This window comes from Podarcis melisellensis (assembly GCF_964234715.1).
Source record: "Podarcis melisellensis genome assembly, chromosome: 4".
Classification (NCBI taxonomy): Eukaryota; Metazoa; Chordata; class Lepidosauria; order Squamata; family Lacertidae; genus Podarcis; species Podarcis melisellensis.
In genome coordinates this window covers 79,945,691-79,960,706 of record NC_138531.1, presented here as the reverse complement: position 1 = coordinate 79,960,706, position 15,016 = coordinate 79,945,691, and the positions used below count along the sequence as shown (strand labels likewise).

Below are 15,016 nucleotides of genomic sequence, written 5' to 3'. Positions count from 1 at the left end.
TAGGCCCCAATCTGTCTGCCTGTCTATTTTGGGGTAAATATTTACATCTTTAGCTAGATGTGCCTCTGTGGGGAGGGAATTCTACAATTTAGGAGCTGCCACAGAGAAATCCCTTGAGGGTGGCAGAACTACCGAGAGGGTCCTCTCTGCCAGCCTTACACCTGAGAGGGTCTGTAGGGAAGGAGGCGGTTTTCCAGATATTTCAGTTAACCTCACCACTTGAGTCATGGATATTCCAAACCTGGGGCACCGCAGCGGAAAAGGCTCTGTGATTAAAGAATGTATATCACATATTTCAGCTATCGACAGCGCTCTGAGGAGGTCCTCAGCTGAAGGTCTTAATACGCAGGCAGGGCAATATGCAAGGATTTGGGTACAGTGGTACCTCGGGTTACATACGCTTCAGCTTACAGACTCCGCTAACCCAGAAATAGTACCTCGGGTTAAGAACTTTGCTTCAGGATGAGAACAGAAATCGTGCTCCTGCGACACGGCAGCAGCAGGAGGCCCCATTAGCTAAAGTGGTGCTTCAGGTTAAGAACAGTTTCAGGTTAAGAACAGACCTCCGGAATGAATTAAGTACTTAACTTGAGGTACCACTGTATTTGAGTCCCCAGTCATTTAGCACAGGGGTAGTCATCACAAATGCTATGGACTGCAACTGTTATCTGCTCCAGCTATAGCACAGCCCATGGGCAGAGATGATGGGAGTTGTAGTCCACATCATATGAAGGGCACCATCTTGGCTATTCCTGATTTAGGCTTTAAAGATAACCACCAGAATATACCCCAAGGTGTCTGCTTCCTGTCTTGCTTTTAAGACTTTCTCCCTTGAATAGTACTATAGAATACGTCTAGAATTGGGAATGTTCTGTCTCTGAGGAAGAGAAGCCATTTTTCTTTCTCAGCTGTGGACTATCATGGGCTCAGTGCAGTTGGTTTTGTATATCGGTAATAGATTTTGCAAGAACCGTCTTGAAAGTTGATGCGGCTTTTATACATCCCACCTCCTCCATCTAATTTTTATGAGCCTCCTTTCAGAGGACTTGGATTTTAAAACTCTGCTTCACTTGCTGTGTAAAGTCCTGGAAGCCAAATCCTGACGTTTCAATGATGGAGTGGAATTCTTGAAAGGCATATGAACGCTCCAAGTGCTCTGTATGTTTGGACAGAATCCCTTTCTCCCCGATCGCTTCTTCATTCTTGATTAGACGATGAGCAGCCTTTTAACGTATCTGGTAATTGATTACCTATCTAGGAACACGGTGCTACAATACTGGGCTACATTAATGACCTCATTCAATCACACATAGTGTAATTCTTGTGGTTGGAATGAAAATAATATAAAATATTGCCTTAGCCCCAGTGAGGCTTTAATGCCATATCTCAATACATCATTTGTTTCGGGAAATCCAATGAGTATTAAATTACATTTTTTAACTAGAAAAACATTTCGTTGAAATATTCACACAGAAACTCAATGCTATTAGCACTGTATTCTTTACTTTGGGACCTGGGTGTTGTGTTGGAGCAGATGTTTAACCACAACTGTGTCAGATTCCCCCCCCCCCCAATGTAGCTGCAATAAAATTAGGGCTCAGCTCAAATTACTCACAGGTTTTCACAATTTTTTTCCACCATTGTTGGGTAACGTCTCCCATATTTGGACAGTTTTTGAGGCTTCTGGATAAATGTTGGCACATTCATTTATATTGTCCTGACTAGTTCTTCCCTGAACGGCCCTCAGGGACATCATCATTTAGTCAAAACTGATTGGATATGCAGGATTATGACTACATCCTGTTCATAACATGATATCTGATTCTCCAAATGATCTGCCTCCACTGTTAAGAGGCAGTATTGCTGGAAATCCTGTGGAGAGAGCGCTATTGCACTTAGATCCTGTTTGTGGGCTTCCTACAGATCTGGTTGGCCACTGAGAGAATAAGATGCAGGACCTGATGAGCTTTGACTTGATCCGGCAAGGTTCTTCTTATGTTCTTATGATCCACCATCAAAACAGCTATGATAACTTGAAATTAAAACTGTAGAACATTCAGCAAAGATCTAAATAAAAGCAGGATTCCATCAGCAAGCCCCCACTTTCCTCATCCCTGTATTAAAAGCTGACCTATTTGCAGGGGCATTATGAGCCTACCGTTCTTGGGCTGCAAAATATGCTTCATAGTTCTGCTAATCAAATTTCAGCCTTATTTATGGAAATTTGAATTAGAACTGGTGATGCAAATAGCATAACGGAGCATAATGAAGATGCCATGGAATGCCGTCTAAGGAATTTGGTTTTGTCTCTGTTCGTCATAAGCAGGCTGGCAGACCCTTGTCCTGTCAGCTGTCACTCTCTCTCCTCACCCTTGAAAGCTGTCCACAGCAATCAAGCTGTCCATGGCAATCTCTTGCTGCATCCCCTGTCTTATACTGCAACACAATGAAATATTTATTAGACTGCGACCAGATTTAATAGAGAATGGCTGCAGAGTTTCTCTTGTTTATTAGATGGAATTACAGGATAAGTAACCTTACAAAGGGACGTGGATGGCACTGTTGGTTAAACCACAGAGCTTAGGACTTGCTGATCAGAAGGTTGGCAGTTCGAATCCCCGTGGCGGGGTGAGCTCCTGTTGCTCGGTCTCTGCTCCTGCCAACCTAGCAGTTCGAAAGCATGTCAAAGTGCAATAGATAAATAGGTACCATGTCGGCGGGAAGGTAAACGGTGTTTCCGTGCGCTGCTCTGGTTCACCAGAAGCGGCTTAGTCCTGCTGGCCACATGACCCAGAAGCTGTACGCCGGCTCCCTCGGCCAATAAAGCGAGATGAGCGCCGCAACCCCAGAGTCGGCCACAACTGGACCTAATGGTCAGGGGTCCCTTTACCTTTAACCTTACAAAACTGTCTTTAGAGTATTTTCTAATACACAGGAATGGGTTTTATTAAAATGAATTTGCTTGGTTCACTAGAACTGCTCTACTCCCCGGATGGTACTGATACAGAACTACTCTTCTCTCCAGCATATTTGGACAGGAGGTGTAGGAAACAGCCTGTTAGCGGACGTAAAAGAAAGCTGCCTAACATCAAGGCAGAACAGCTCAGGTCCATTCAGCTAGCTCTCCAAGTTCTTCCCAGCTCTACCTGAAGATGATGAATGGCAGCTAAAGTTTCAGTAAGGATTCTTTGTAAGTCTTACCTGGCAATGCTGGAAACTGAACCTAGACCTTCTGCATACAAAGCACCTGCTCTCCCACTGTGCTACAGGAACCCACCAATCTGCTTGCCAGAGATCTCAAGGGGAGGGTTGCCTCTTCCATCTGCTAAGCTGTGCAATAACTGCACTAGCAGAAACCCACAGAGGAACAGATTGCAAAATCTACTGTGCAACAAAGTTACCAGCAACTTGCTTATGTGTTTTCTTGCTGCCAACATCCTGCTAGCACAAAACATTTCGCCAACTGGACAAGAATACCACCAACTGATTGATATATATATGTATGTGTGTATATATATATATATATATATATATATATATATATATATATATATATATGCTTTCGTAGATTTTCACGGGTACAGGAATGCAGGTTTTGGTGTCCTCGGGTGTCTTCCCGTGTAAAAGTTGGGGTGTCTAGGCGACGTTTCGACGAGGTCTCACTCGTCATCTTCAGGCTGGTGCTTTCGGCTTCTTGTTACTGGAACAGAGCAGGATCTCAGTGTTTGAGTTCCTATAAATACTGTTGAGGGGGTGTGGTGTATAGCCTCCAATGTTCTGGGCAGAGAGGAAGTTCCCAGGCTAGTGTGCCTTTTCTTCTTTTGTTCCTTAATTACTTGAGGGATATCTTGAGTGATTTCTTGAGTGATATCCTGAGTACCACTTAGGTGGGTCATTAGGTGTGGATTAGTTGCTAAAGTCTTTGTGTCTTGACCTCCTGAACTTTGTGAAGAGTTTTTCTGAGAGGATGGCTGTACTGCACTTAGTTGTGCTCTGGCTTGGCTTCGTGTATAGGGGCGAGCTGTGGTTTTGTGGCCTGTGTCAGCCAGATCTGTGTAGGGATTGCAGGGGGGTGCAGCATCCGGAGGTGCCACCATGGTTTGGCTACTGGATGGTGTCTGTAATTTATCTGTGGAGAGGGTCTGGGTTTGGGTCTGGTGTGGTTGATTGGTGATAGCGTTCTGTGTGCCTCTGGATCTGGTGTCAGTTTTTGTGGGGAGGGCTAATTTCCAGATGTCTGGCAAGCGGGATGTGTCGTCACGCTTGTTCATGTTGTGAGGGTGTTTCTCTATCTCGATGGCTTCCATGATTATTCTCTTGTGGTGATGTTCCATGTTAAAGAGCAATTTGGAATCTGCAAAATTAATTTCGTGTCCTGTTTCTTTCATGTGTTGGAAAAGAGAGGAAGTTTTTTCTTCTTTTTTGACGGCATTCTTGTGTTCTGCGATACGTGCATTTATTCGTCTGTTTGTTTGTCCAATGTAAACAAACAGACGAATAAATGTGGAACATCACCACAAGAGAATAATCATGGAAGCCATCTGCCCAGAACATTGGAGGCTATACACCACACCCCCTCAACAGTATTTATAGGAACTCAAACACTGAGATCCTGCTCTGTTCCAGTAACAAGAAGCCGAAAGCACCAGCCTGAAGATGACGAGTGAGACCTCGTCGAAACGTCGCCTAGACACCCCAACTTTTACACGGGAAGACACCCGAGGACACCAAAATATATATATATATATATATATATATATATATATATATATATGGCGCATTTCTTTTCTCCCTGTAGTACTTCACCTTTCATTTATTAAATACACACATACACACATATATCCCCAGAGTCTCCTATTTTTCACATTCCCACCAGACTCTTGAGTGGTTTTGACAGGCTCATTATTGCCTCCCACATCCCATTCTCCAAAGGTTGAACTCATGGCACCGAAGGGGAGAATTTCACCACCTGGAACTCAATAGATGTCGAAGGAACAAATCCAAAGCTTCACTAACATTTGAAGGGTAAGTACTCCCTTTTGGATATGGTCACCCAGTAATTTATTTTACAGATATATTTCCGGCCCTTTAGACAAGTCAGAGAAAAAGAATTCTGGAAAAACTGGGTACTTAATCAGAAATGATATGTAATGTGGCTTTAGTAAACATTTAGTTTGCAAATGGTATTGTGTAAAAGAAACCACAAAACAGAAAATCATATATGGAGAGGATCGGTGCCTTTTTTCAGGGGGTCCTCAAGGGCACGCAATAACAGCACCTCTTTTTCTTTTGTTAAAACGTGTGGCACTTACTGTAACAACTTCATGGTGAGTACCTATTTTTTTGGGGGGGGGGGAGCACTGGAAAGGATTAATGTCTGGCCAAATCCTGATCACAGATGCATGCTCGTAACTGGGAGAAATGCATGTGTCTGATGTTGAACATATCGCCCAGGATTCTACCCACCAGAACCGCAATATCCTGCCTAGGTGAAATGCATTTTCAAAGCAGGCCTCAAATGAAAAAGAGCAGTGATGGCACCCAGCTTTGCCTTTTTGTACTTCCATTACCATTTCTTTCAACAACATTTGTACTGTGGGTGCAAAATTAGGGGTTTACACTAGGGGTGCAACATTTATCAATCAATTCAGATCATTGATTAAAAACTTGTCAAGCAACTAAATCAACACTCAGATTGATCAGGTAACACAACTAAAATAATAATAATAACAACAACAATAACAATAACAACAACAACAACAACAAGTACTTATTAAAAATTGCAGATAGTGGGCACCATCTTAGAAAAGTAGTTGCTCTTTCAATAACATGGAGGAAGGATTGACTCTTCTAAAATGTATTTTCTCCCTTCGAGACTACTGCTTCAGTCACAGTCAGACTAATGTGGGTATAATACATTAATCAGTAGATTAAAACTCATTTATTTGGACTAATATTTCTTTAACTAGCCACAGTCATAGTGATTACATCTGGTGCACTTTTGATTTGTACTGCATACCAATAGAACTAACTGGTGTTGAAGGACAACAATGGTGTCTGTGGTGATGTCAGCTACAATCCTGTGCATACTTTACTGGGAATAAGTCCCAGTGAATACCATGGATTTACTTCTGAGTAGACATGTTTAGGATTGTGCAATCAAGCCCTTTCACCCAGGGTGGAGTACCACTACATACCATGGATTTACTCCTGTGTATATGTGCATAGGATCATGATATTTTGCCTGTTCATCTAGGGTGGAAAAACGTTCTTTATTTCTTTTAACTGATATCACCTTAACAAAACATTAATATTTCGGGTGGAGAAAAGTTACGGCCTATTTTGATTTAGATCTCATGTAATTGATTGATTTTTTAAAAAAGAAGTGCATAACTTTGCACATCAAGGATATTTTTTTAAACAAAGTTCAAGTAACCTCAGAGTAGAGCAATCCTTTTGAAAGCAAAAACAAACCCACAACCCAACAGCTTACTTAAATGTGGATGATCTAATTGGGAGCTCTAAACTATCCACTTCTCAAAGTATATTTGCTCCTGAGAACACACACATACACACACACACACACACACAAATGTGCCCTTTTGCCACTGTGGAACCCAAGGACTGACCTGCCCCAGCATGTCTGGTGCAATCGGAATGATGGGCCAGATGGTGGAGTAGACTCCGAAGAAGACCAGCCAGAGCAGCATGCTTCCCCAAACAGCCAAGTGACTGAACTGCAGGGAAAGAGAAACAAATCAAGACACACAGCACAGCCTCCTCCTGTCTCCACACTTGACTCTCAGGTATTATTTTACTTCCACCTAAGGCTTTTGTCAGTCTCACTCCGGGCTGTCTAACATGCTTTCTTTTCAGCCAGCAGCAAGATTGATTAAATGGCTTGGAAGAATCCTTTCTCTGTGAAATGCAGCACATTGCTTTCAAAGTTAGCTTATCCCAGGCATTTAAAAACAAAACAAAGCCCTAACCAACCCCGTTCCCCTGTCTCCAAGAATCTAGCTCAGAGGGACAAGGTAGGAGGCAGCAGAGGGAGAATTCACCCAGCCTCTAGTGGGAGAGATGGCAGTAAGGTTCCCAAACATTTATGGGTCATTGCTCCCTTGGTTCCTCAGCCTCATCCCCCAGTGCCTCCCATGAAAAGAATTATTCAGCATTACGCTTAGCACCACCCACCAAGGATAACACAATAAAATCCAAAACTGTGACCATTAATTGAACATTTATTCAAAACTTTATACAGTGGTACCTTGGTTTACGAATTTAATCTGTTCCGGAAGTCCGTTCTTAAACCAAAGCATTCTTAAACCAAGGCGTGCTTTCCTATATCAGTGAGGGACTCAATTTACAAATGGAGCACACTCAACAGGAAGTGAAACGTGTTCTTATTCCCAGGCAGAGTTCACAAACCAAAACACCTACTTCCGGGTTTGCAGCGTTCTTAATCCAAGTTGTTTATAAACTAAGCTGTTCTTAAACCAAAGTACCACTGTAGTTTAATTAATGCAATGAGACTGATGAACTTGATCCAGTGATCCCAGCTTTTCAACGTCTGATAGAAATGTACACTTCCAGTGCCCTCTAGCCACCTCACTGACACTTCGCAACCCTGCCCCAGGCAATCTCACACCCCTGGGTGGTACCGCTTGCTTTGTGAACCACTGGGTTAAGTGCACTGGCAGAGCCAGTCCAGTGTTCCCAGCTGTGTGTGTGTACCACACTGAACTTGCTGGTGCACTACTGCTCCTCCTCTAACCCCTGCCCCACACCCGGTAAGGAGCAGTGATAAGCTGACCATAGGTAAGGTGGGATATAGAAATGCAATTTAGAAATGTAAATGCAATAAATTTAAACTCAATCCAAACCAGTGTGCTTTGGAACATACCCAGAATTACACGTGGATATCAGGGAAATATCTGTATTTTGAATATTTATAACACACACAGACGTCACTCTGGCTTTTGTGTTAATCTTTGGAAATACAGAAAGCATTTTTGACACCAAGTTTTTCTTTCCCTTTTTTTGGTTCAAGTATGTCTATATCGTACTTTGGCCTTGGTGTTAATTTTTGGAATGGTAAAAAGCATTAAGCAGCAGAATGTTTGCTGTCTCTTCCCCTTAAAGTATGTTTGGAAGAATAATAGCAATACTCGTTTTCATTTTTTTAAAAAAGTATTTTGAAAACAAGCATTCTTCATCGAACGGACCACATGGGACCCACATGAAGCTTTGTTTATTTTTAATGCCCTTGGACAGTTTCTGAGCTTTGAAAACAATTGCTCCCTGAAAACGGTTCCCAAAGTTTCTAACGATAGCAAACTAAATCAAAATCACCATCATGATTAAGGAGTAAAACTGCTAAAACATACAAAACCCCAATCACTACAACACAGTAAAAATTGACAATTAAGAAACCACACACATTTCTTTCAATTCTGGAAATTCCCTCAGTGCAATCCTATGTCTATTCAATAGCAGAATCACAGAGTTGGGGGCAAAGGTGACCTCAAAGGTCATCTTATCCAGACCCTCCCAATGCAGGAAATCCGCTATGAGTTAACTGAAGTTCAGACTGGCATGCCATTGGCTGGAACACCAACAGTGGGTGGAGCCAGAGATGATGACAGGCAGAGTCAACTGCTTCCTTTAAGCAAGCAGGGACCACCTCCTCTCGCAAGGAGGCATTAATCACATCCCTGGCCCAGCCAGCTGTCCCCTCCCTACTAGTTGTTATCAGCCCAGAGGGGCAAGAGTCTAGAGCACAAGTGGTCATTGCCCTGACCAATCCAGGCACCTTGACCACACCCTCAAGCCTTACTAACTGAAACTCCTCCAATATAGCAGGACTTGACTGCTTTGGATGCTTCTCCACCCCCTGTCGTCTCCACCTCCATCATTCAGCCCAGACACTGAGGTCCAGCGCCGAGGGTCTTCTGGCAGTTCCCTCACTGTGAGAAGCGAGGTTACAGGGAACCAGGCAGAGGGCCTTCTCGGTGGTGGCGCCCGCCCTGTGGAACGCCCTCCCACCAGATGTCAAGGAAATAAACTATCTGGCTTTTAGAAGACATCTGAAGGCAGCCCTGTTTAGGGAACTTTTTAATGTTTGATGTCTTATTATTTTTTTAATATTTTGTTGGAAGCAGCCCAGAGTGGCTGGGGAAACCCAGCCAGATAGGCGGGGTATAAATTATTATTATTGTTATTGTTGTTGTTGTTGCTGTTGTTGTTATTATTATTATCAATATTCATCTGCTGTAACAGTGGAGTCAACATCTTGTTGAATGCAAGTGATTTTATCCTCAGAATGCTTGGCAAACAAGTCGCAGCAAGATACCATAAAAAGCCACAAAAATGTTAAAAACAGGCATCAGCTAACCATTGGGGAAGGGTGTAGTCTTAATTGCCTGTAAAGGCCTGGCAGAACAGAAAGGTTTTTTAACTGGCATTTAAGAGTTGGCACAGAAGGGGCCTGTTGGGACAGGCAGGAACGGAAGGCAAGGAGACCCACAGAAGGTGGAGCTGAAGCCTTGGTCAATGACAGCCAGAGCCAACTAGGTGTAGCTCTGTCCCCATCCTCCTTCTGGCTGAGTTCTACAAGGGCAACACTGAAACTGAGGAGGAGGAAGCAGACAGGTAGAGTCACATCCTGGGCTGGTTGTAAGCAGGAAGTGGAGGCTAAGGGCAGGCTGAGGTTGGTGAGGCTGTGCCCCATTTGTGCTAATGTATCAGCCTTTGCGGCCCAGTAGCTTTTCATAGACCGCATGCAGTTGCATAATGCGCCGTGGCAAATGGCACTGTTTTGCTCCAGCATAATAGCAAACAGTTCTGAACTTCCGTGCATGTCAAAGAACATGCAAACAACTGGAGACCTTTCTTCTCTGCTGCATTGAGCAACGGCTACTGTGCGCTCCCCCCCCCCGAATTTATTTATCCAAGCGTTTCATTTCCCTCTATCCTATCCTCTCATTCAGCAGCGAGAGTTTCTCACCCCTGAGACTAAACTGAATGTAACCAATCCACCCGATGATGGAGGTGAGGCTTAAGTCGATGGCACGCTCTCAATACTTCTCAAGTGCTGGGAGGAAGTCTTTCCCAGAGTGAGTAAGCCACAGCTGAAACAATAAGGCTTGCCAGAAATGGTGTGTGAGAGACTGGGAAGTGGGCTTAGAAGAAAAGGCAACTTGGGGGAAAAAAGCATGAAGGAAGCACACCTACATATCAAGTTTTTAAAAAAGGGAAAACACCAAAGTGTTTTGTTTCGTTTTTTAAAAATGCTCCCCAAAATTCTTCCCCCCCTCTCTGTGTGTGTGTGTGTTTCCAAATGCTTCACCAGAGCCTTTTGGGGCTGAGTCCTGATAGCAGAAGGTCAGTAACTGTTGTATTTTCAGTCATGGGGAGTGGAATTAGATAAGAGAAGCATCATGCTATTCAGCATTTAGTAAGAATTAAAAAGGCACCATATACCTAAGTAATATGATTTGTACACAAATAAACTTTTCGAAAGCGTGGGCTTAGGCTGGTTAGGCTATATTTGAAAGCAATGCGTAAGAACGTATATGAAAGATATCTCATTTTCCTTGAGATTCACCCTCCATTGTGGAAAGGGCAGGGAGCAATGCAGTTGTGTCACATACTTGCTATGCCACATCTTTCCCCCAAATTCAATATGATAAATAACCCAGGAAAACACCTCACCTCCTGGTTTCATACCGCCAGATCAAATTCCTCTTCCACTCATAAGCACATACACAAACACACCATTTACCACATTTTTATTTCCCTGTTATGGTATGCTGAAGGGAGTTAGGATGCTACTAATTTCCATAAGTGATCCCAAGTTATGCACAAATCAACTGCATCCCCCCCTCCGTGTCATCAGAGCAGAAAACCTGGGAAGTTTAGCATTCACCTAGGCATACACCAAGATATCCTTTTTTCCCCAGTGGGGATGTGTTATATGTAATTGGTAGTGGCCAGTGTAGTGAGGCAGAGCAGTGAAGTTGCACTCCTGACATTGGTATTGCTGCAGCTCACTGCACAGGGCTAGGGAAGGGCAATGGGCAAGGCAAGGCTGTATGGACACACTGGAGGAGCCCAATCTAACATTCCCACTTGTGTGTCTGCGCACTGCTGTCCTTGCAGTCGCCTTGCTCCCCCGCCCTTGTTCAGTTAAGCTGCAGTGATGCCAGTGCTGCAAGATCTTACCCACTACACCAGAGGCCACAGTGCAGTAGTCTTTTGTAGACTGCATGTACTAGCATAATACGCAGTGGCAAATAGCACTGCATTGTGCCACTGTAATAGGAAATCATTCTGATATTTTTTGTGTGCCAAAGAGTATGCAAACAATTGGAAGGCTTCCTTCTCTGATGTGCTATATAAGTATAATATATGCCTTCCTTTTCTTTGCTCAGTAATATTAGGAATAAGGGGAGAGTGCTGGTTGAAACATTTCTAATACTTACTTTTGTCCATGCTGTGGTTTCTAAGCCAGCTTTCAGACAGACGGTCACCACAACATACTGCAGAGGTAGAGGGAGAGAGAAATGTTAGGAAAAACATTTAATCCCAGCATGCATTTCCCATTCACACTTGCTTCGCCCTCTCTGGCTTTTCAGAAAGAAAGCAATAGTTAAATCTAAGGAATGTCCACAAGCACATCACGGCTTCACAATGTAGGAACCAGGTGCCGTTTTACTTTTAAATGTTGTAGTGTGTTCAATGCATTTCAGGAGTACAGCAGCGAGGTTAAGGAAGCTGTTTACAAAATGGTGTAACACATGTCCTGATGGGGATGCCCAGAGATCCTGGGTACAACTGGCATCTTGGGAAATGCTCAGCATCAGTTTAGCCAAGTGGACAAGGTCCAAGTCTGCACAAGATGGTAAGTCAAACAATGGGACTGTGCAAACATGCTGGCTCTAAGAGAGGAGCTCACATTTGATTCGCTCCTTTTGGGTCCTTTTAGCTTAGTGCAGCATGGCAGCTAAGCCCAGGTTTGGCTTAGCGTATTGTTTGAACCTGGGTATGTGGTTAAGGTTCATGCAACATATCGTAAAACTGGAGAATTCACTCCCACAAGAGGTAGTGACAGGAACCAACTTGGATGGCTTCAAAAGAAGATTAGAAAAATTCATAGAAGAGAAGGCTATCAATGGCTACCAACCACAATGGCTATGTTTTGCCTCCACTGTCAGAGGTTGTATATACTGGGGAATACCAGTTCATGGGAAATGCTCAGCTGCACGAACAAAGACCATGTAGCTGGATTTTAGCAACTTACCGTATAAACTATATTTCCAACAAACAGATAGTCTACACTCTGGCCACTTGAAAATACCGCATCTGGAAAAAAATAAGAAGATAACAAATATTAAATATTTCACTTGCCCAAGGAGATATTATTGTTTTTTAAAAGGCTACTTAAGATTTTCAAATGGTTTGAACAAAATTAAGTAAAATGCAACCGTGAGCAATTTTTAAAATATCATCTCAATTCACGGAATATCTTAAAACTAAAGAGGAGATTGGGTTAAGAAGAGAAAGAGAGCGGGCGAGCTAAAAAACAGATTAAAGGAAAGCTAAGGAAGAAACATTAGAAAGGTGTATGTAAACATGCCAGCTCACATTTAACTGGTGGCGCAGCATGAACAACATCATTCCTTTCTGCAGAGGTAGTGAAAGGTAACCAAGCGACTAGGAAACATTCAGCATGAGCCTGAACGCACTTTTAACAGTCTGATGTGTTTTTGAAACATGTCTCCTGGATTTCTCTTTGTAGGGAGGATAAATTTTGCATACTGGGTTTCTCAAAGCTCTTTCAAAAGCAGCACATTGGAAGCAAATAGTGTAATGACTGTCTTAGCCAATGCTGAAGCTATTAAATGTTCAAAAATAGCATACACACACACAACACCATTAGGAGTCGTTTGAGCAGAAGGGGGGATTCCTGCCAAGAACGAATAATCAAAATATCTATAGGAGATGAAGAATTCCAGTTACCACATCATCTTCGTGCCACTGTGCTGCATACAAATGCAGTCCTGCTATATGTGCTTTTATTTTAGATTCCTTTGAAGCGAGGAGATATTTTTTACCCCAAAGGTTACCAAAAGAGAGAGGAGAACCAGAAATCCTCCCTTTGGTGCATATAGCTGCTATCTTAAAAAACCTATTGGAGGGTGTTAATGGCGAAAAGGGACTGGGCATCTTATATTCCAACACCCTTTCTCCTGTCTGTAAGTACACACAAAAAGGCGAATATGTGTTAATTTAACATATGGAGGTGCCAAACTTGGCAATACTTCAAGTAGCCAAGTTTATTCGTGCTTAGTTCCTGCTGAGGAAAAAAGAAGAAGGGCTCCTATGAAAAAAGGAACACATGGCAGCTGCAGGAATTCTCAAATTAATCCAAAAAGGGCTGTAATTCAGAAGGATTACACAACCATCTCGCTTCAACATGGCAGCCAGTGACACACGTCTGCCTAGGTGAGGCTGATCTAAAGCAGAAACCTAGAGTCACAATCTGCAAGGTGATTGTTGCCTGAAAGAGGGAGTTATGCCCTTGCTTAAATGAAATAATGACGACAACAAATTCATCATTAATTATCATTTTATCATGGTTATTATTACCATTAATATGCTTTAAGTTTGCATTCTGCCTTTCGAACGAAAGGTTTTCAGGATGTTGCATAGCAATTCATTAAAATTTATTAAAATGCCTAAATCAATTCAAGGGCTACAAACTTCAGACATAAACATCTCAAGAAATCCAGACAACTGAGCAGCAATCTGTCTCTTGTGCCAGCCAAAGCCATAAACCGGAGAAAATAAATGTGTTTTAATCTGCCCCTTAAAAACAGATACTGTAGGGGACAACAATGATGACATGGTACTTCCAAGTCACCAGACGACAGACCCCAGCAGCTTCATATAGATATTAAAAAGCATCGGGGATTGAATGGTAGCCTTTGGGACCCCACAGCAGAAAAGTGTTGTGGAGCAGAGAAGGCGTTTCCCAATGTTACTCTTTGTTATTGGTCCTGCAGTTCAGAGTGGAACCACCCTAAAGGTGCCTCCAGCTCCCAACCCACTGAGCTGATCCAGGAGGGTACATCTGTCAATACTGAATACTGCTGAGAAATAAAGAAGGACCAACAAGGTTGCATTCCCCTTGTCCCTCTCTTGATAGCAGCAGTCAATTTGGGTGATCAAGGACATTTCCATGGCATATCTGGGCTGGGAGTGAGACTGAAATGAGTCTAGATAATCAGCTGCATCCAAACATGCTTGGAGCTGGCCACCAACATCTCAATCACCTTGCCCCCAAAAGTGACTCATAGAATCATAGAGTTGGAAGAGACCACAAGGGCCATCGAGTCCAACCCCCCTGCCAAGCAGGAAACACCATCAGAGCACTCCTGACATATGGTTGCCAAGCCTCTGCTTAAAGACCTCTAAAGAAGGAGACTCCACCACACTCCTTGGCAGCAAATTCCACTGTCAAACAGCTCTTACTGTCAGGAAGTTCTTCCTAATGTTTAGGTGGAATCTTCTTTCTTGTAGTTTGGATCCATTGCTCCGTGTCCGCTTCTCTGGAGCAGCAGAAAACAACCTTTCTCCCTCCTCTATGTGACATCCTTTTATATATTTGAACATGGCTATCATATCACCCCTTAACCTCCTCTTCTCCAGGCTAAACATGCCCAGCTCCCTTAGCCGTTCCTCATAAGGCATCGTTTCCAGGCCTTTGACCATTTTGGTTGCCCTCCTCTAGACACCTTCCAGTTTGTCAGTGTCCTTCTTGAACTGTGGTGCCCAGAACTGGAACAGTACTCCAGGTGAGGTCTGACCAGAGCAGAATACAGTGGCACTATTACTTCCCTTGATCTAGATGCTATGCTCCTATTGATGCAGCCCAGAATTGCATTGGCTTTTTTAGCTGCCACGTCACACTGTTGGCTCATGTCAAGTCTGTGGTCAACCAAGACTCCTAGAT

At 43.2% G+C, this 15,016-nt stretch overlaps 1 protein-coding gene across 9 annotated transcripts in view; it reads right to left on the bottom strand.

Moving 5' to 3' along the window:
* Positions 1–15,016, bottom strand: part of ATP8A2 (ATPase phospholipid transporting 8A2) — a 308,445-nt gene that overhangs the window by 76,221 nt on the left and 217,208 nt on the right. For 7 of the 9 annotated variants that reach the window (XM_081909320.1, XM_081909321.1, XM_081909323.1 and 4 more), the window contains 3 exons: positions 12,302–12,363; positions 11,484–11,540; positions 6,630–6,737 (listed from right to left, as the gene is read on the bottom strand). In XM_081909320.1, the coding sequence (XP_081765446.1) occupies positions 6,630–6,737; positions 11,484–11,540; positions 12,302–12,363 (227 nt within the window). The remainder of the gene's footprint in view (positions 1–6,629; positions 6,738–11,483; positions 11,541–12,301; positions 12,364–15,016) is intronic. The other 2 variants (XM_081909322.1, XM_081909325.1) reach the window with 1 other exon arrangement.